This window comes from Scyliorhinus canicula, chromosome 17 (genome assembly GCF_902713615.1).
Source record: "Scyliorhinus canicula chromosome 17, sScyCan1.1, whole genome shotgun sequence".
NCBI lineage: Eukaryota > Metazoa > Chordata > Chondrichthyes > Carcharhiniformes > Scyliorhinidae > Scyliorhinus > Scyliorhinus canicula.
Genome location: NC_052162.1, coordinates 53,336,573 through 53,357,551, shown reverse-complemented (window position 1 = coordinate 53,357,551; position 20,979 = coordinate 53,336,573). Strand labels below are relative to the sequence as shown.

Sequence of the window (20,979 nt, the reverse complement as noted above, 5' to 3'; positions counted from 1 at the left end):
ACAAGCCTCTGGGAGTAGTCGCAGGCAAGACGCTTGAAGTGAAGCATGAGGTAGGATAACATCAGGTGGAGACATCGGAGACCTTCAACAGAATGGCTGGAATAATGCATGTGCAGGATGTAAATATATTTGCCAGGTTCCTTGTCAGCCATAATAATCGCTTATTGTCACAAGTAGGCCTCAATGAAGTCACTGTGAACAGCCTGTAGTCACCACATTCCGGCGCCTGTTCGGGGAGGCCGGTACAGGAATTTACCATGCTCTGCTGGCCTTGTTCTGCATTACATGCCAGCTGTTTAGCCCACTGTGCTAAAACAGCCATGTACAATAAGCCTCTGCCACACTGAGCCTTTGCCCTTCAAACGCCCATCTGTGCCAACGTCCTAGCATTGTCAATATTCCATGCTGGGGTCCCCCTTCAGTTCTCCTGTTGAGGTGACCTGCTCATTTCCCTACAGCACTCAATCTACCCTACCCCCTCTAGGCATTGACTCCTTCCCACCACTTAATTGCTATCCACTCTAATTCCCTCACCAATACAGACCATCGCTGTCCTTCAGCTAAAGCTCCAGGATCCACATCCTGGAACCACCTGAAGCTTCAGAATCCACATCCCGGAAACACCTTCAGCTCCAGGATCTGCATTCTGAACTCACTCTCAGCTCACATAAGACATAGAAGCAGAATTAGGCCACTCGGCCAATCAAATCTGCTCCGCCATTCAATCGTGGCTGATATTTTTCTCATCGCCATTCTCCTGCCTTCTCCCCATAACCCCTGATCCCCTTATTGATCAAAAACCTATCTATCTCTGTCTTAAAGACACTCAATGATTTGGTCTCCACAGCCTTCTGCGGCAAAGCGTTCCACAGATTCACCACTCTCTGGCTGAAGAAATTCCTCCTCATCTCTGTTTTAAAGGATCGTCCCTTTACTCTGAGATGGTGTCCTCTGGTTCTAGTTTTTCTTACAAGTGGAAGCATCCTCTCCACGTCCACTCTATCCAGTCTCTAGTATCCTGTAAGTTTCAATAAGATCCCCCCTCATACTTTTAAACTCCAACGAGTACAGACCCAGAGTCCTCAACCATTCCTCATATGATAAGCTCTTCATTCCAGGGATCATGCTTGTGCAGCTCCTCTGGACCCTTTTCCAAGGCCAGCACATCCTTCATTAGATATGGGGCCCAAAACTGCTCACAATACTCCAAATGGGGTCTGACCAGAGCCTTATACAACCTCAGAAGTACATTCCAGGTCTAGTATTCTAGCCCTCTTGATATGAATACTAAAATTGCATTTGCCTTCCTAACTTCCACATCCCGGAACCACCGGCAACTCCAGGATCCGCATCCAAGGCTTTTTTACGAAAGTTAACGCCGTGATTTTGGGGTTTGTTTGGGCAGGGGGACGGGGGGGGCGGGGGGTGGGGGGGGGGGGAGATGGGGGGGTTTATGGGGCTGGCGGCAGGCAGGGAGCAATGGTTGGCTCCGCGATGCCAACCTCGGTGCCAACTGGAAAATCAATAAACAACGATTCCAGCTTTACCTTGAAGCCACAGACCTGGAATCTGCTTCAGACGCCAGGAAGATTGCTCTCTTCCTCTCCGCGGCCAGGGACCACGCCATTCATGTCTTCAACTCTCTCACTTTTGCTGAAGGTGAAGACAGGTCCAAATTCAAGACGGTCCTCTTCAAATTTGACGGTCACTATGACATGGAAGTAAATGAAAGTTTCGAGCTGATGCGTCTGCATCTCAGGACACTGACTTTAGGAGCTGGATGCCATCATCAACCGATACCATGGCGTATTCGAGGGCATGGACACACTCCAATACATTTATAAGATCTTGTTGAAACCAAATGCCATGCCTGTGGTGCATGCACCTCGCTGGGTCCCAGCACCCCTCAAGGACCGCCTCAAGCAGCAGAACCTCCAGGACCAGGGAGTAATTTCAAAAGTGACGGAACCGACTGACTGGGTCAGCTCCATGGTATGCGTAAAAAAACCTTCCGCCGAATTGCGAATATGTATTGATCCCAAGGACCTCAACCGCAATATTATGAGAGAGCACTATCCCATTCCAAAGCGCGAAGAACTCACCTGTGAGATGGCTCGCGCCAAATTCTTCACCAAGCTAGACGCATCCAAGCGGTTCTGGCAGATCCAACTCGACGCATCCAGTCGGACGCTCTGCACCTTTAACACCCCTTTTGGCCGGTATTGTTACAACCAGATGCCATTTGGTCTCATCTCTGCATCGGAGATGTTCCACAAGATTATGGTACAGATGATGGAAGGTATTGAAGGCGTTCACGTCTATGTGGATGACATAATCGCCTGGTCTACCACCCCGCAGGACCACATTGATTGCCGCCAACGCATCTTCCGACTGATCCATGAGCATGGCTTCCCCCTCAACAGGGCCAAATGCTCCTTTGGCCAAACAGAAATTAAGTTCCTCGGAGACCACATCTCACAGTTTGGCGTGCAGTCGGATGCGGACAAGGTAGCTGCTATTAAGGCTATGAAGACACCGGAGGACAAGAAGGCGGTCCTCCGCTTCCTGGGCATGGTCAACTTTCTAGGGAAATTCATCCCTAACCTCGCCTCTCACACCACGGCTCTCAGGAACCTGGCCAAGAAGACGACAGAGTTCCAATGGCTCCCGCCCACGAACACAAATGGCAGGAACTCAGGGCGAAGCTGACCACGGCCCCGGTGTTGGCATTTTTTGATCCGGCCAAAGAAACAAAGATTTCCACGGATGCTAGCCAGTCAGGCATTGGAGCAGTGCTCCTTCAATGTGATGATGTCTCATCATGGGCTCCTGTTGCATACGCGTCACGTGCAATGACGCCCACCGAACAGCGCTATGCGCAAATTGAAAAAAGAGTGCCTGGGCCTTCTTACTGGAGTCGTTAAATTCCATGACTATGTCTCTGGACTCCCAAAGTTCACAGTCGAAACAGACCACAGACCGCTGGTCAATATCATTCACAAAGACCTTAATGACATGACGCCTCGCCTGCAGCGCATTCTCCTTAAGCTCAGGCGCTACAACTTCGTGCTCGTCTACACCCCGGGCAAGGAGCTCATCGTCGCTGACGCCCTCGCCCGGTCTGTCAACACACCCTACGACCCAGCGGGATTCGTTTGCTAGGTTGATGCTCATGTGGCATTCGCTGCATCCAATCTGCCCGCCACGGATGAACGACTCATCCAGATTCGTCGTGAGACGGCCGACGATCCCCTGCTCCAACGTGTCATGCGCCACCTAACGGACGGGTGGCTCAAGGGCCAATGCCCTCAATTCTATAATGTTAAAGGTGACCTGGCGGTGGTAGACGGGATTCTTCTCAAGCTGGACCGCATTGACATCCCGCATTGCATGCGCAACCTTGTCCTAGAGCAGCTCCATGAGGGCCACCTGGCAGTGGAGAAGTGCCGCCGATGGGCCCATGAGGCAGTGTACAGGCCTGGAATTAACGAGGACATAGCTAATGCCGTGCTCAACTGCCCAACATGTCAGCGATTCCAGCCTGCGCAACCAAGGGAAACCTTGCAACCCTATGAGTTGGTCATGCCTCCCTGGACCAAGGTGGGCATCGACCAGTTCCATGCGCTTGGCCGGGACAAAGTCCTCATTCTGGACTATTTCTCGAACTATCCGGAGGTGGTCAGGTTGCACGACCTCACCTCAGCTGCAGTCATTCGTGCGTGTAAGGAAACCTTCACTCGGCACAGCATCCCGCTCACGGTTATGTCCGACAATGGCCCCTGTTTTGCCAGTCAGGAGTGGTCCAACTTTGCCAGATGGTACAACTTCACACATGTCACGTCCAGTCCCCTTTACCCTCAATCCAATGGTAAAGCAGAGAAGGGACATCCTAAAAAGGCTCCTGTGCAAGTCGGCCTATGCTGGTTCTGATTTTTACCTTGCCTTGCTTGCCTACCGCTTCGACCCCTTGTCCACCAGCCTGTCACCGGCTCAACTACTCATTAATCACACGCTGCGGACGACGGTGCCGTCCATTCATGTCCCGGACCTGGACCATGTTCCGGTCCTTCGCCGCATACAGCTGACTCGGGCCCAGCACAAATCGGCCTACGACTCCCGTGCCACGGATCTCCCAGCTCTGGCTCCCAATGACAACGTCCGTGTCCAGCTTCCAGATGGTGGCTGGTCCGCCACTGCTGTGGTGCTCAGACAAGTGAACCCCCGTTCATTCTTGGTTCGTCTACCAGACGGCTCTCTTCCGCGCTCGCTACGTGATCGTCAGGTCCTGCCTCGCCATCACGATGACCCTATCATGGACTTTGCAGATCTCCCTGTCGCTCTGCCACCCTCCGTTCCAGAACTGGCGGCTCTTGACCCACCCTTGAGGCGGTCAACCAGAATTCGTCACCCACCTCAGAGACTAAATTTATGAACTGTCTGAATTCATGGACTCTCTGAATTGTTTCGTTGCTCTGTTTAATCAACTCACTGGTTTGTACATATTGTTGTTCTAGTTACTATTTTGTTGCTTACTGTCCATCTGCACTCAACACCTTCCAATGTAAATAGCTTAGTGTTTATGTACATAGTCTTGTAAATATGCTTGCACATGCCACAAGTAGTTAGGAACACTCTCATCATACATTATTTATTACCATGAACACACATTTTTTTCATAAAAGGGGGGATGTCATAATATACACATTAGTATATAATGGTGCAGAGACACATACTGACTGACACACTGCAAGACCAATCAACACACATAACACAGCAGCCAATCACCAGTTAGGGCACGCTCGCTATAAAGCCAGAGAGCATTAGTTTTCCCGCTCATTCGGGATGCAGCCTCTGAGATGGACAGAGCTCGCAGCTAGTAGCATAAACTTTCACCATGTGCTAACAGTTTAGACTGGTCAGGATAGGCATAGGTGTTCAGTTAATCTAACATAGTTTCGACCCAGAGTGCAAGTATGTTCAACAGTTCTTAGCTTAATAAAATAGTGTTGTACTATTACAAGTGTTGGTAGCCTGTCTATGTTACTGCTAAGGTAAACGCAGTCTCCACAGATCCAGAGTACCCAACACATCAGGATCCATATCCGGGAACCGCCTTCAGCTCCAGGATCCACATCCCGGAACCACCTTCAACACCAGGATTCACATCCGGGAACCACCTTCAACACCAGGATTCACATCCGGGAACCACCTTCAGCTCCAGGATCCACATCCGGGAACCACCTTCAGCTCCAGAACCCACATCCGGGAACCTCCTTCAGCTCCAGAACCCACATCCGGGAACCACCTTCAGCTCCAGAACCCACATCCGGGAACCACCTTCAGCTCCAGAATCCACATCGGGGAACCTCCTTCAGCTCCAGAACCCACATCCGGGAACCTCCTTCAGCTCCAGAACCCACATCCGGGAACCTCCTTCAGCTCCAGAATCCACATCGGGGAACCTCCTTCAGCTCCAGGATCCACATCCGGGATCCATCTTCGGCTCCAGGATCCACATCGGGAACCTCCTTTAGCTCTAGGATCCACATCAGGGAACCTCCTTCAACACCAGGATCCACATCCGGGAACCATCTTCAGCTCCAGGATCCACATCCGGGAACCATCTTCAGCTCCAGGAACCACATCCGGAAACTACCTTCATCTTCAGGATCCACATCCGGGAACTGCCTTCAGCTTCAGGAACCACATCAGGGAACCACTTTCAGCTCCAGGATCCACATCCGGGAACCACCTACTGCTCCAGGATCCAAATCCCGGAACCTCCTTCAGGATCCACATCCAGGAACCATCTTCAGCTCCAGGCTTCATGTCCTGGAACCACCTGCATGGTTGATGGAGGGCTCAAACTCTTCCACTGTCCGCAAGCTACCTTGGGGGGAGTAGGGGTTGCGGGGGGGGGGGGGGGGGGGAGTGGGGGCTGTGGGGGGGGGGGAGTGGGGGAGGTGGGGGAGTGGGGGTTGTGGGGTGGGGGTTGTGGGGGGGGAGTGGGGGTTGTGGGGGGGGAGTGGGGGTTGTGGGGTGGGGAGTGGGGGAGTGGGGGTTGTGGGGGGGGAGTGGGGTTGTGGGGGGGGAGTGGGGGTTGTGGGGGGGGAGTGGGGGGGGAGTGGGGGAGTGGGGGTTGCGGGGTGGGGGGGGTGGGGGTTGCGGGGTGGGGGGGTGGGGGTTGCGGGGTGGGGGAGTGGGGGTGTGGGGGGATGGGGGTTGCGGGGTGGGGGAGTGAGGGCTGTGGGGTGGGGGAGTTGCAGGGTGGGAGAGTGGAGGTTGTGGGGTGGGGTAGTGGAGGTTGTGGGGTGGGTCAGTGGGCGTTTCGGGGTGGGGGATGTGGGGGGGAGTGGGGGTTGTGGGGTGGGGGTGGGGAGTGGGGGCTGTGGGGTGGGGGAGTGGGGGCTGTGGGATGGGGGAGTGGGGGCTGTGGGGTGGGGGGGTGGGGGTTGCAGGGTGGGGGAGTGGAGGTTGTGGGGTGGGGGTTGCGGGGTGGGGGGGTGGGGGTTGCGGGGTGAGGGAGTGGGGGCTGTGGGGTGGGGGAGTTGCAGGGTGGGGGAGTGGAGGTTGTGGGGTGGGGTAGTGGAGGTTGTGGGGTGGGGGTTGCGGGGTGGAGGAGTGTTGCGGGGCAGGGTAGTGGGGGTTGCGGGGTGGGGGAGTGTTGCGGGGCAGGGTAGTGGGGGATGTGGAGTGGGGGAGTGGTGGTGGTGGGGTGGGTCAGTGGGCGTTTCGGGGTGGGGGAGTGGGGGTGTGGGGTGGGGTAGTGGGGGTTGTGGGGTGTGGGTTGCGGGGTGAGGGAGTGTTGTGGGGCGGGGTAGTGGGGGATGTGGAGTGGGGGAGTGGTGGTGGTGGGGTGGGTCAGTGGGCGTTTCGGGGTGGGGGAGTGGGGGTTGTGAGGTGGGGTAGTGGATGTTGTGGGGTGGGTGTTGCGGGGTGGGGGAGTGTTGTGGGGCGGGGTAGTGGGGGATGTGGAGTGGGGGAGTGGTGGTGGTGGTGGTGGTGGGGTGGGTCAGTGGACGTTTCGTGGTGGGGGAGTGGGGGTTGTGGGGTGGGGTAGTGGGGGTTGTGGGGTCGGGGTTCCGGGGTGGGGGAGTGTTGTGGGGCGGGGTAGTGGGGGATGTGGAGTGGGGGAGTGGGGGTGGCGGGGTGGGTCAGTGGGCGTTTCGGAGTGGGGGAGTGGGGGTTGGGAGTGGGGTTGTGGGGTGGGGTAGTGGGGGTTGTGGGGTGGGGGTTGTGGGGTAGGGGAGTATTGTGGGGCGGGGTAGTGGGGGATGTGGAGTGGGGGAGTAGGGGTTGTGGGGTGGGTGTTGCAGGGTGGGGGAGTGGGGGTTACGGGGTGGGGGAGTGTTGTGGGGTGGGGTAGTGGGGGTTGTGGGGTGGGGTAGTGGGGGTTGTGGGGTGGGTGTTGCAGGGTGGGGGAGTGGGGGTTATGGGGTGGGGGAGTGTTGTGGGGCGGGGTGGTGGGGGTTGTGGGGTGGGGGTTGCGGGGTAGGGGAGTGTTGTGGGGCGGGGTAGTGGGGGATGTGGAGTGGGGGAGTGGGGGTGGCGGGGTGGGTCAGTGGGTGTTTCGGGGTGGGGGAGTGGGGGTTGGGAGTGGGGGTTGTGGGGTGGGGATTGGGGGTTGTGGGGTGGGGAGTGGAGGTTGTGGAGTGGGGAGAGGGGGTGGTGGGGTGGGGGTTGCGGGGTAGGGGAGTGTTGTGGGGCAGGGTAGTGGGGGATGTGGAGTGGGGGAGTGGGGGTGGCGGGGTGGGTCAGTGGGTGTTTCAGGGTGGGGGAGTGGGGGTTGGAGGTTGCGGGGTGGGGAGTGGGGGTTGTGGGGTGGGGAGTGGAGGTTGTGGAGTGGGGAGTGGGGGTTGTGGGGTGGGGGACAGATGCACCAACAATTACAACAATAGAGAGGAATAGAAACTGTACAGAGGAGGAAATGTGGAGTCCGAGAGAAAGATTGTGTTGAAGGGTGGGGAAGATTCTGTGGCAGGAGAGGTTGGAGATGGAAATGTGGTGGAGAAAGATTTGGGAGGAAGAGGATGAGGGAAAGTAAGAGTTGAACCAAGGTCATCGGATTATGCAGGACAGAGCCCAGGTTTGGCCAACTTGCTACAGTGCAGACATGTAATGTCCTCCAAATCTGCATTACCATACTTCCCTGATTCAAACACACTGTGTGATCGTGATTGGGATTCATAAGCTGGGCAGTAAATTATTTGCAGGCAGTTTCCAGACATACAAAATGAGTCAACCTCAAAGTGATCAAAGGTCATGCCACATTCACTGGCTGTGTCATTGGATGAGACAGTAAAACGCAGAAGGTGGGAGAAAAGGAATTGAGGGGGAGACCATAGAAAGAAGCAGTGGGAGAGATGTGGTGGCGCAATAGCTCAGTTTTTAGCACTACTGTCCCACAACTCCAGGGACCTGAATTCTATACTGGTCTCAGGTGAATGTCTGTGTGGAGTTCGCACTTTCTTCCCGTGTCTGCGTGGGTTTCCTCCGGGAGCTCCCGTTTCCTCCCACAGTCCAAAGATGTGCAGGTTTGGTGGATGTCCATGCCAAATCTCCTCTTAGTGTCCAAAAGGTTAGGTGGGCTTACTGGGTAATGGGGATAAGGTGGAGGTGTTGGCCTCAGTAGAGTGCTCTTTACTAGGGCTAGTGCAGATCCAATGCCGTTCTTCTGCACTGTAGGGATTCTATGAGAGAGAGAGAGAGAGATAAACAATAGCTAGGGATGATGAGGGGAATGAAAGATGAAGGGAGGGGGAAAAAGGAGAAAAGTTTGTGACCATGGAAGGGGGGTAGTGAGAAGGAAGGAAGGCATAATAATAATAATCACTTATTGTCACAAGTAGGCTTCAATGAAGTTACTGTGAAAAGCCCCAAGTTGCCACATTCCGGCGCCTGTTCGGGGAGGCTTGTTCTGCATTACAAGCCAGCTATTTAGCCCACTGTGCTAAATCAGTCCCTAATTCGCATATGAGCGAATAAAAGGAATGAGGCAGGAGATTAGATAAAGGATTGAAAAAGATAAAAAAGTGAAGGTATGTAATAAAGTGGAGGGGGGGTTCAGTGAAGATGATTAAAGATGTGTCAGAAGGCAAGTAATAGAGTTCTGCAATGCAAAAGTGAGGAAAATAAATATCATGAGAGAGAATGTGAAGGAATACTGAGAGACAAAGTGAAAGGAGAAAGTAAGTCAAGAAGGAAAGTCTTTGAGAAAATGAATGAAGAGAGAAAGAGTGAAAGATGGAGGCACAGTACAAAGTGAAAGAGGCAATAGAAATTCAGGGAATGAGAGCAAAGGAGAAGCGAGGGGAGAGAAGAGAGAAAGGTGAAGGACAAACAAGAAAGAACAGAAGTCGAGGCAGTGAGAAAGAGGAAAATGAACAAAAACAAATAAATTGAAGAAGGAATAAAAGGGATTGAATGAGAGCACAATTGAAAGCAGCGGAGAAAAAATTGAAGGAATTGTACTGAGACACAAAAGAGGAGTAGCAATGAAGAGAAACAAAGTTGGGAGAGAAATTAAGCTGTGTGAGAGAGAGAGATGACAAGAAATATAAATGGAGCTGTCAGAGTTGAAAGTAGACGCCAGGACCGCAGAAGGTAAAATAGATTGGGAGCTAAATCTGCTGATTCAAGTCTGACTCAAGTGATTTAATCATACCTGGCCCTAGAGTAGTTGTGACTTACTAACCATGTTCCCGACGCCGTGGGTCAATCAGGCTATTTTTTTTCGTGGACCCCACGCGGCGGCTGCGGACTGTGTCCAGCGCCGCCACAGTCAGGGGGGGGGGGGAGGAGCCGTTCCGTTGACAGGGTGGAAGCCTTTGGCGAGGGCTGGGGACACTGGTGGGGGGTGGTCCGGTGGTGGTGATGAGGCTGTTTACAGGGGGGAAGGTTTTGTCAGGCCAGGTCTGTGCGCGGCCACCATGCGCATGCGTCGCCATGGACACGGTAATTCTCCGGTCGTATGCGTAGGTACAGCGGCTTTACGCTGCATGGCTGCTAGCCCCTTACCGGATAGAGGATCAGTGCAGTTTTTGCCCCGTTTTATCTGGCATAAAACGCCACTGTTCCCACGCCGGCGTCAGCACTTAGTCTTTAATGAGCTGCCTTAATGTGAACCTAAAAAATCAGGGTCCAATTAGCACTTCACTCGCTGATATAATCAATACCCTCAAAGTATGTTGACAGAAAAGTCTGCTGCTATGGATAATTGCACATGCTCTTCACTCAACTATTTAGTCAGAGGCATTGAATAAGCTTGACAGCTGCAAGACATTCTGCCAAATTGAACATTCATGATTTAGAAATGTTTCTATCAGTGTTAACTGGTTTCTAATTGCCTCTTTACCTGTTAAATACATGCATTTATAATCCACAATTCTCTATATTCGGACTGTGTATCCAGTTGACAGTGTGGGGCTGATTATAATCTTTATTAGTATCACAAGTAGGCTTAAATTAACACTGCAATGAAGTTACTGTGAAAATCCCCTCGTTGCCACAGTATGGCGCCTGTTCGGGTACACTGAGGGAGAATTCAGAATGTCCACCTGACAAGCACATCTTTCGGGACTTGTGGAAGGAAATCGGAGCGGCAGGAGGAAGCCCAGTCAGACACGGGGAGAACGTACAGACTCTGCACAGACATTGACCAAAGCCGGGAATCAAACCTGGGACCCTGGCACTGGGAAGCATCAGTGCTAACCACTGTGCTACCGTGCCACTCATCTTTGCTGCCTCTGCAACATTTCCCCCTCATGCTGCAGCCCAAGGATGATTGTTACCATGACACCCATGATTGGTATCATGTGGTTGCCTGGAAGTGTTGCAGTCACAAGCAATGCTTCCCTCTTGTGCAGCATTTTCCGCATTCTTCAACTTTAAATGACTGCTCCAAATACCCAGCACTTCCGCAAACTCGAGCAGAGCCAGCAGAAAGCCATAGACAACAAACTTACAAATTGGACGATGATGCCTTTAAACAGCACTGGTGGAGGTACTTCATGATGCTGAATGCATGTTCAGCTGGGCATGTTTAAGAGAGGCTGGTAACTACAGTGATTGCCCCACAATGTCAGCGCTGGTGTCAAATTAGCATTAGATGCTGAATGATGGTATGATTGTTATTCTCTCTACTTCTGGCAATAACCACTCTAATGCCTTCGCAATGGCATTCAGCGCTGGTCATGCCAGACGTGTGCAGAATCAGCACAAACATTATTTTACTCCTAAACTGACATCCTTAGCACCAGAATTGCTGGGGCGACATAGCCGAAATTTACAACCAATGTATTTAATCTATGTCATAGTTCCCATAGAACCCCAGCTCAAAATGAGTTTACATAAGACTATAAGAACTAGGATCAGGAGTAGGCCATCTGGCCCCTCAAGCCTGCTCTGCCATTCAATAAGATCATGGCTGATCTTTTGTGGACTCAGCTCCACTTACCCACCTGCTCACCATAACCCTTAATTCCTTCACTGTTCAAAAATCTATCTATCTTTGCCTTAATAACATTCAACGAGGTAGCTTCAACTGCTTTACTGGGCAAGAAATTCCACAGATTCACAACCCTTTGGGTGGGAAAAGTCCTTCCTCAACTCAGTCCTAAATCTGCTCCCTCTTATTTTGAGGCTTTGTCTCATCCACCAGTGGAAACAACCTCCTTGCTTCTATCCTATCAATTCCCTTCGTAATTTTATGTTTCTATAAGATCCCCCTTCATTCTTCTAAATTACAGTGAGCAGTGTCCCTGTCTACTCAGTCTCTCCTCATAAGCCAATCCTCTCAACTCCGGAATCAACCTCGTGAATTTCCTCTGCACTCCCTCCAGTGCCAGTACATTGTGGGTGCTTGTGCCAAAAATGCTCCACCAAGTTGTTAGAATTTCTTCTGTGATCTGAACAACAGTCTAGAAAGTGATGCTGCAGACTACCAACATAAAGATATATTTTCCTTTTTGAACTTACCTTAATGGGGAGCCAGGAGAAACAGGAGTGGTTCTTGTGTCTCCACAACTCTATTGATGGTCTCAACCAGTCCACACTTGCCAGCCTTTCCCTATATAAGGATCACAGCCAACCCTTGTTCACCCCCTTATTAGGTCGTACCTGATGGCTACTGCTGACCTCTTTTGGGCCAGAGGAAACTCGCAGGTGCCAATATCTTTCAGAAAGTATTCAGAAATGGCCTGAGACTTTCAATAAGTCTTCAGCCTCTGGCACCTGAGGCATATTGTGAGCCTACCATTCGGTTCAGACCCAAAATAGGTCCAAAAGAGTTTCTCCCATCCCACCCACTTTCATCAGTTCACTGCCTTATGGTACAAATGTGCAGTTGCGATATTATAAATTTTGGAAAAACGGCAATCGTCCTTTTTAAATAGACACAAGGCGCGGGATTCTCCGGTCTCCGACCCGCGGAAATCACCGATCGGCCGGACAATCCCCTTTTGCGCGGAAATTGCGGGAGGTGCCGCTTTCATAATGCTCCGCTTCCTCCAAAGGAAAGCTGTATCGACAGCTTCAGGACGTTACCTGAAGCCCACCCCCGATGCTCCGCCCCCGACAGGCCGCGTGTGCCATTTTTTTATCGGGAACTCGGCATGGCGACTGCAGAGCCAGTCCAGCTCCTGCCACAGTCGGGGGGTGCTGGTTCGCGGACAGCGTGGACTTTGGTAGGGATTGGGGGCACTGTTGGAGGTGGTCCGGGGACCATGTGCCTGGCCAAAGGGGAGGCACTATTTGGCAGGCCAGGTCCGCACACGGCCGGCGCCATGTTTCGTGGGGCTGCTGCTGCAGGCCGCAGCCGTGCACATGCGCGGCCATAGACCCAGCAATTCTCCGGCCGTATCGGCAGCTGGAGCCGAGTGCTCTACGCTGCTTGCCTGCTAGCCCCCCACCAAACGGAGGATCGGTGGCCATTTTGCGCCGAATTGTCGGTTGTGAAATGCCATCGTTCCCACGTCGGTGTCAGGACACAACCTGAAAATCAGAGAATCCAGCCCAAGAAGTCTTAAAAATGGCTGCCAAAAGTCACCTGGCCTTTCCATCGCAATGGAAAGCTCCAAATGGATTGTAGGTAGACACATTCAGACGTGTGAAAACATTTGGAATTCAATGTGCATTTCTACCTGGGTAAACAGAAACACACTGACTTTCCTGGATATGTGAATAGTTCTTTCTCTTCTCCACAAACATGGGAGAGTGGAAAACATTGAAGTTAATGGCTGAGACCTTGGTTAATTACCTCAGCTAAAAAGACCATGGATGGGACTATGCACTGTTTCTGGAAGCATGATTCAACAGTTTAGTATAGCAGCCACTATATCAGACTACCAACAACCAGCACGTAGAGTACAGTTAAAGTAAAAACAGGAGCCTTCATTCATGCCCAGGATCTGTTTCTGGTTGAGTCCGCCTGTAAAGGCAAACTTCAACTCTTCAACTACAGAAGCCATCACAGCTGCTAAACTGATCAAGTTTTAACCCCTTCACTTCGGAAAGAAGGGTCCACAACAATACCTGACAGAGACTAATCTGAAATCTCATCATCAAATATCTTGTTATCTTTATCTACTTTTAATCTTTGTATCTGTATTTTAGTTAATAACTTTTTACTTTCACCTAAATAACTTTCAGCAGTAGGTTCTTTGGAATAAACTAATCTTTTTATTTTGTTTAAGATTACAGTTTGCCTGCTGGATTATTTTGTCAATTGGACCACTAATAAATTTAAAGGGGGCTACCTAAGCACATGGGTTATAACTAAAAAAATATATAAAAATAAAGAAAGAGCAACAATTTATTTACTTTAATCAATTATTTTGAACAAATGAATTGAAGAATAGTCACCTCTGCCATTATTTTTCAGTGTGCAAATCCAGGAAATTTGCGATTGCTATTGACTCAGGATTCAATGAGGATATTGACAAAATAGTACAAACATCTTTGAAAGTTGTACGGATGTACTGGTGTAACCTACATAACAGCATAAGTTTGGGATGTTACCATGTCCATGCCAATGCCATAGATGTCTGATTACATGGCATACGTCTCTGAGAAATTCTGTATCAAAGACTTAAAGTACACACAACTCTGAATTAATGCAGGAAACTGTGGAGTTAATATAGGACACAATGGGGCAGAAATATGTTCAATATTAATGCTATCAAGGAAAAACACCACGCAGTCAGTGCAGCTAGCAGCCTATGGGATTGCTTGCCCTCCGGGAATCATCTTCAAATAAATTTCTACCACAATGTATCCAGAGCACTTCAAATGTCATCTGTGTGCAGACTTTCTCTTTAAACAATTATAGTTTAGTTTCTCGTTGAAATCCCCAGATACATCACAAGGTGCCAATTTTACTGTCGGAAGGTCTCGACAGAATTAGTGCCCAAAAAATAATTGTTTATTCATGCTGATAACTACATCAGTCCTGTGTAAATGCTAAAGCTTTGTAGCAATGGTGATGTTCGGATTGACAGCAGAATGTTCAAAACCCCATTTTGAATTATGTATAGATTATTGTTCACTCCTGGGCAGAAAAAAGGTAAGTAAAAGTGCAAAAATATTGGACTTTGGATCTGGGTGCAATTTGCAAAATTTGAATTGAACACATCAGTGGATTTCTCCAGTTAGGTTACCTTTTGCCCAGACATAATTTAATCTGCTTCAAATGTCCTACCACATTAGGATTGCTGCCAAACTGCACATCAAGAGATTCCAAAATCCCAAAGGTAAACCTTCGCCAAACAAATCTCATTTCTGTTTTGGATCCTGAGTTCCTTCATCATCTTGGGCAAACATATCACCCGATTGTGCACATCAATCACGTCAAATTAATAATCACTAAACTGAAAAGATTATTGATTTCTATGGAGATATTACTTCAGAAGAGCATGAGGCTAGAATGTACTCAGCAGCTTATCTGCTGTAGGCCAGAAGATAAGTTCAGAAGCATAATTTTACCACAGATTTTGAGTGTCAAAGACATAAGATAAACATTTTGGACTCACCATGTAGTATAACGGATTGTCAAAAAATACTGAATCGTCCGTCATGGTGCTTCAATACACAGTCCACAAGAATCAACAAGGATGCTCCCTCGTTACCATCAGAGCATGAACTGTGCTGGATAAATACGGTTCAAGGAAATAACGAAGAGAGTTTTATCTCTGCTTCCTGTACATTTTTCTCTGCTGCAGTTGTGTCGCTGAATGTTGGTCAGATGGCACAGTTCAGTTTCAGTTGTCTGGATGCTTGGTGTCTGTCTGGGCTGTTTCTCACACTGACACAACAGGAGGCAGAGAGTTAAGAACCCTTCTGGAAGGCATATTCCTAGGGCAGCATAATGAATTTCTCACTGCAGACTTGACAGGGAGGTGTACAGCTAGCAGTCAGACTTTGAAACCCTTAGAGGCTGAAGGCAGCAGTCATTAAGTTTGCAGAAGTAGTGTTTACTAAATAAGGGGGGGGAAGTTAAGAAATCAGGTTTCCGAGTACAAGGCAGCTGTCCGAGAGAATTTACCCAATCTAATGAATGTGTTGCCCATTATATGTGGGTGGTGTTAATTGCATTTTAATTACATAAAAGACTATTTAAATCAAGTTGATAATTAATTTTTAAAAGTTGTTTCTACTCCTTCTACCTTCACTTTGTCAGTAGTTCCTTGTACCAGGCACCCGCTGCCATCTGATAGATCACCCAAGTTACTATTCTTCATGTGTGAGTTGAATAGTGGATATCAATGGGCTATTCACCCCACAGGAACATCACAGCTGAGTTAAATTTTGCTCTGACTCAATGTGCACACACACTAAGATCACACTCTTTGGGGTTGTGTCAGAAGGCAGGCCATGGGGGCGGGGTGCGGTAATATAAAATTCGACATGATCCTGTGGACAACTTTGCCAAATACCTATCCACCAACCATAAAGCCGCCACAGGTTCTCATACAAGGAGAAGAGGAGGGAGCCAGATTTGAACCTGCCTGTTCCCCGGGACTTCCTATTCTACTCTCAATTAACAACGTCGCCCCTCCCCCCTTTTTAACCTCCCATTTTCAGGCCACCCTCCATGCACCCACTTCAGGCCTCCCCCTTCACCCCCCTTCATGCCCACACCCTACATACCTCTTTTCACCCTCCACCCTTCATACATCCCTTCAGCTTCCCCCCTTCAGCCCTCACCTTCCATGGCCATAGCCCCCCTCAGGCCCCACCCTTGGCAATGCCCCTTGGCACCCTGGCAATACCATGTGAGTTTGGCACCACCAGGGCATCACTTTGGCACTGCCCAGGTGCCAGGGTGCCACATTTACACTGCCCAGGTGCTAGCTGCCCTGTCCCCGATAACACTGGGGCCTCAATGACCTCCAAGCCCCAATGCATGGATCACACCTGGTCTTGGATTTTGGAAACTAGTACTGATTGGCGCCGGTGAATCCCGGGAGCCAGGAGACTCCGGCCTCGAATTGGTTGCGCATATTTAAGTAAGCTTTAAGACTCATTTTAATATGTTGATCTGGGTTGCAATTAAAGTTATATCAAAGCCATGGACCAAGAGCTGAAAGCAGGATTGGACTGGCTGGTTACTTAGCAAATGGGCCAAATATGCCAAGGTGTATGGAAGGTCTGATGATTGGTGTTATTCCCGGTGAACATAGAACAGTACAGCACAGAACAGGCCCTTCGGCCCTCGATGTTGTGCCAAGCAATGATCACCCCACTTAAACCCACATACCCGTAACCCAACAATCCCCCCATTAACCTTACACTACGGGCAATTTAGCATGGCCAATCCACCTAACCCGCACATCTTTGGACTGTGGGAGGAAACCGGAGCACCCGGAGGAAACCCACGCACACACGGGGAGGACGTGCAGACTCCACACAGACAGTGACCCAGCCGGGAATCGAACCTGGGACCCTGGAGCTGTGAAGCATTGATGCTAACCACCATGCTACCGTGATGCACTTCTGATTTCACTATTCACGGTATAAATTTTTTTTTCCAATAATGGCTGTAAAGCAGGATAGCCCCTAAACAGGTTTTGCGCCGTGCGCCGAACAATCACAATGCTTCCACTGTGATCTGGATCACGCCCTCGCTGGGCGCAATCCAGATCAACATATGAAATGAAAAATGAAAATGAAAATCACTTATTATCACGAGTAGGCTTCAATGAAGTTACTGTGAAAAGCCCCGAGTCGCCACATTCCGGCACCTGTTCGGGGAGGCTGGTACAGGAATCGAACCGTGCTGCTGGCCTGCCTTAGTCTGCTTTCGAATGCCAGCGATTTAGCCCAGTCTGCTAAACCAGCCCCTGCACCATATTAAAATGAGTCTTAAAGCTTACTTAAGCATGCGCAACCTATTCAAGGCCGGAGTCTTCTGACTCCCGGGATTCACCGGCATAGGAAGATGCCGGCACAAATCAGTGTATAAAGAATGGCAGAAATGATTAAAAGGTTAATCAGGAGAAAGAAATTACAGTACTAGAGGAAGCTAGCTAGAAATGTGAAAACAGAAAGGAAGAGTTTCTACAGGTATTTAAAAAGGAAAAAGAGTGAGTAAAGTGAATGTTGGTCCTCTTGAGAGTGAGAATAGGGAGTTAATAGTAGATAATAAAGAAATGGCAGATGAAATGAACAAATATTTTACTTCTGATTTCACTATTCACGGTATAAATTTTTTTTTCCAATAATGGCTGTAAAGCAGGAGGTGGAGAGGGGAGAGGAACTTGATGAAATTACAATCACTAGAGGAACGTGTTGGAACCAACAATTCTACGGACACGTGCTTGTAGGATTAGAATAGTGGTTTTAATATACACACAACAGAGCTAGCCTATTAGCCATTGAACTTTCGGTGAACTGGCCGGCTGACCATGTGGCACTGATCTTTATACAGCAGCTTCCGGGGGAGGAGTCCTGGGCAGAGCCAAGGGAGAAGCCCCGTACAACTCGAGCATTCCCAGAGCTACTCCCCCTGGAGGACAGGTAGTGCAACTGCACTTACAATATAGACACATGTATATACAGATTATAATCCGGTGTGAATCACATTCACCACATTCACCCCCTGTGAAAAACATTGAGTCCACCGGGGGTGGTGGCTCACAGAGTTAGTCTGTTCGGTGGATGAATTGTTCTTTTCGATCTGCGGAGCACCGGGGTTGCAGCCTCTTGCGGTGGCTGGGTGGGTGTTGAGAGCTGGGGTACGATGGCAGACTCCGGGGCGGGTCTCGTCCGAACTTTATACACCTCTGGCTCGACTGGAGACTGGGGCCGCTGGGGGCGGGCTGGTTCTGGCGCGTGGAACCGGTGGGGTGAGCTTGCGGAATCAGAGGCGCGAGGGGGCGGCAGCATAGGGAACGGGGTAAGGGGTTCCTCAGCGGGGGTAGGGGGGGCTGGATCCAGCGGGTGCCAGGTCCCGAAGGGATACTGTGTCCTGGCGACCGTCCGGGAACTCCACGAATGCGTACTTGGGGTTGGAATGGAGGAGGCGCACCTTTTCATCAAGGGGATCAGTTTTGTGCCCCCTGACGTGCTTCCTCAGGAGGTCCGGGCCTGGTGTCCTCAGCCACGCCGGAAGTGGGACCCGTGGTAGTGCCCCTAGAAAAAATGAAGAGTCGCTCATGAGGGGTTTGATTTGTAGCTGTACAGAGGAGGGATCTGATTGCGTGGAGCGCGTCTGGGAGGACTTCTTGCCATTGGGAGACTTGGAGTTTTCTAGACCAGAGGGTCAGTAGGATGGTCTTCCAGACCGTCGCGCTCGCCCTCTCCACCTGCCCTTTCCCCCTGGGGTTGTAGCTGGTAGTCCTGCTCGAGGCGATGCCCTTGTCGAGCAGGTACTGACGCAGCTCGTCGCTCATAAAGGACGAACCCCGGTCGCTGTGCACGTAGCTGGGGAAACAGAACAGGGTGAAGACACTATGCAGGGCCCTAATGACTGTGTGGGAGGTCATATAAGGGCATGGAATGGCAAAAGGGAATCGGGAGAGCTCGTCGATGATGTTGAGGAAATAAATGTTCTTGTTAGTGGAGGGGAGTGACCCTTTGAAATCGATCACAAGGCGTTCAAAGGGCCTAGAAGCCTTGACCAGGTGGGCCCTGTCTGGTCTATAGAAGTGCGGTTTGCACTCTGCACAGATCGGGCAGTCCCTGGTGACCGCTTTTACCTCCTCGTTGGAGAAAGGCAGGTTTCGGGCTCTGATGTAGTGGGCGAGCCGGGTGGCCCCTGGATGGCAGAGGTCAACGTGGATGGCTTTCAGACGGCTGATCTGCGCGCAGGCGCATGTCCCGCGGGATAGGGCATCCGAGGGCTCGTTGAGCTTCCCCGGTCGATATTTAATATCATAACTATAGGTGGAGAGTTCGATCCTCCACCGAAGGATTTTATCATTTTTTATTTTGCCCCTTTGCGAGTTGTCAAACATAAAGGCAACCGATCGTTGGTCGGTGATGAGGGTGAACCTCCTACCTGCGAGGTAGTGCCTCCAGTGACGAACAGCCTCCACGATGGCTTGTGCTTCCTTCTCGACTGAGGAGTGTCGGAGTTCTGAAGCGGATAGGGTACGGGAGAAAAATGCAACGTGTCTCCCTGCCTGATTTAAAGTGGCTGCTAGAGCTACCTCTGAGGCGTCGCTCTCTACCTGAAAGGGAGTGGATACATCCACCGCCCACATGGCTGCTTTGGCGATGTCCTCCTTGATGCAGCTGAAGGCCTGGCGCGCCTCAGCTGACAGGGAAAATCGTGTGGCCTTAAAGAGTGGGCGGGCTTTGTCCGCATATTGAGGGACACACTGGGCGTAGTATGAGAAGAACCCCAAGCACCATTTGAGGGTCTTGGGGCAATGAGGGAGGGGGAGTTCTAAGAGGGGGCACATGCGGTCCGGGTCTGGGCCCAGGACTCCGTTCTCCACGACGTAGCCGAGGATGGCCAGTCTGTTTGTGCGGAAAACGTATTTCTCCTTGTTATAAGTGAGATTTAATTTCTGTGCCGTTTGGAGAAAACGGTGGAGGTTGGCGTCGTGGTCCTGCTGGTCATAGCCACAGATGGTAACATTGTCCAGATACGGAAACGTGGCCCGCAGCCCGTACTGGTCTACCATTCGGTCCACTGCTCGTTGGAACACCGAAACCTCGTTAGTGACGCCGAAAGGGACCCGGAGGAAATGGAAGAGGCGGCCATCGGCCTCGAATGCCGTGTAGTGGCGGTCCTCCGGGCGGATTGGGAGCTGGTGGTATGCAGACTTCAGATCCACCGTGGAAAATAGCCGATATTGGGCGATCTGATTAACCATGTCTGCAATTCTGGGGAGGGGATATGCATCTAGGAGCGTAAAGCGATTTATGGTCTGGCTATAGTCGACGACAATGCAAAATTTTCCCCCAGTCTTGACGACCACCACCTGAGCTCTCCAGGGACTGTTACTGGCCTCTATGATCCCCTCACTGAGCAGCCGTCGGACCGCCGATCGGATAAAGACCCTATCCTGTAGGCTGTGTCGCCTGCTGTGAGTAGCTACTGGCTTGCAATCTGGAGTGAATTGGCGAAGAGAGGAGGGGGGTCGATGCGCAGCGTGGTTAGGCTGCAGATAGTGAGTGGGGGCAGGGGCCCGCCGAAGCTGAGGGTGAGGCTCTTGAGGTTGCACTGGAAATCCAGGCCTAATAAGAGTGGCGCGCAGAGGTCGGGCAGGACATAAAGTTTAAATTATGAATAACTAGCGCCTCGAATTGTGAGCGTAGCAACGGTGCGTCCTTGGATTTGGACTGAGTGGGAGCCTGAAGCGAGGGCGATAGTTTGGCTCACCAGAAAAATAGAAAGCGAACAGCGTCTTACAAGCTCTGGATGTATAAAGCTCTCGGTGCTCCCGGAGTCAAAGAGGCATGGCGTGCTGTACCCGTTGATCTGGACCTCTGCCATCGAACTTCGTAGGTGCTTGAGGCGGGATTGGTCCAGGG

The 20,979-nt window shown here is 50.9% G+C and overlaps 1 protein-coding gene across 2 annotated transcripts in view; it reads right to left on the bottom strand.

Moving 5' to 3' along the window:
- The window catches only part of arhgap36 (Rho GTPase activating protein 36), a 312,849-nt gene extending 297,449 nt beyond the window's left edge, over positions 1–15,400 (bottom strand). Inside the window, exon 1 of one of the 2 annotated variants that reach the window (XM_038775246.1) lies at positions 15,027–15,400. In XM_038775246.1, coding sequence (XP_038631174.1) covers positions 15,027–15,071 — 45 coding nt within the window. In that variant the 5' untranslated portion in view covers positions 15,072–15,400. The remainder of the gene's footprint in view (positions 1–15,026) is intronic. The other variant, XM_038775244.1, reaches the window with a different exon arrangement.
- Positions 15,401–20,979: the final 5,579 nt, after the last annotated feature.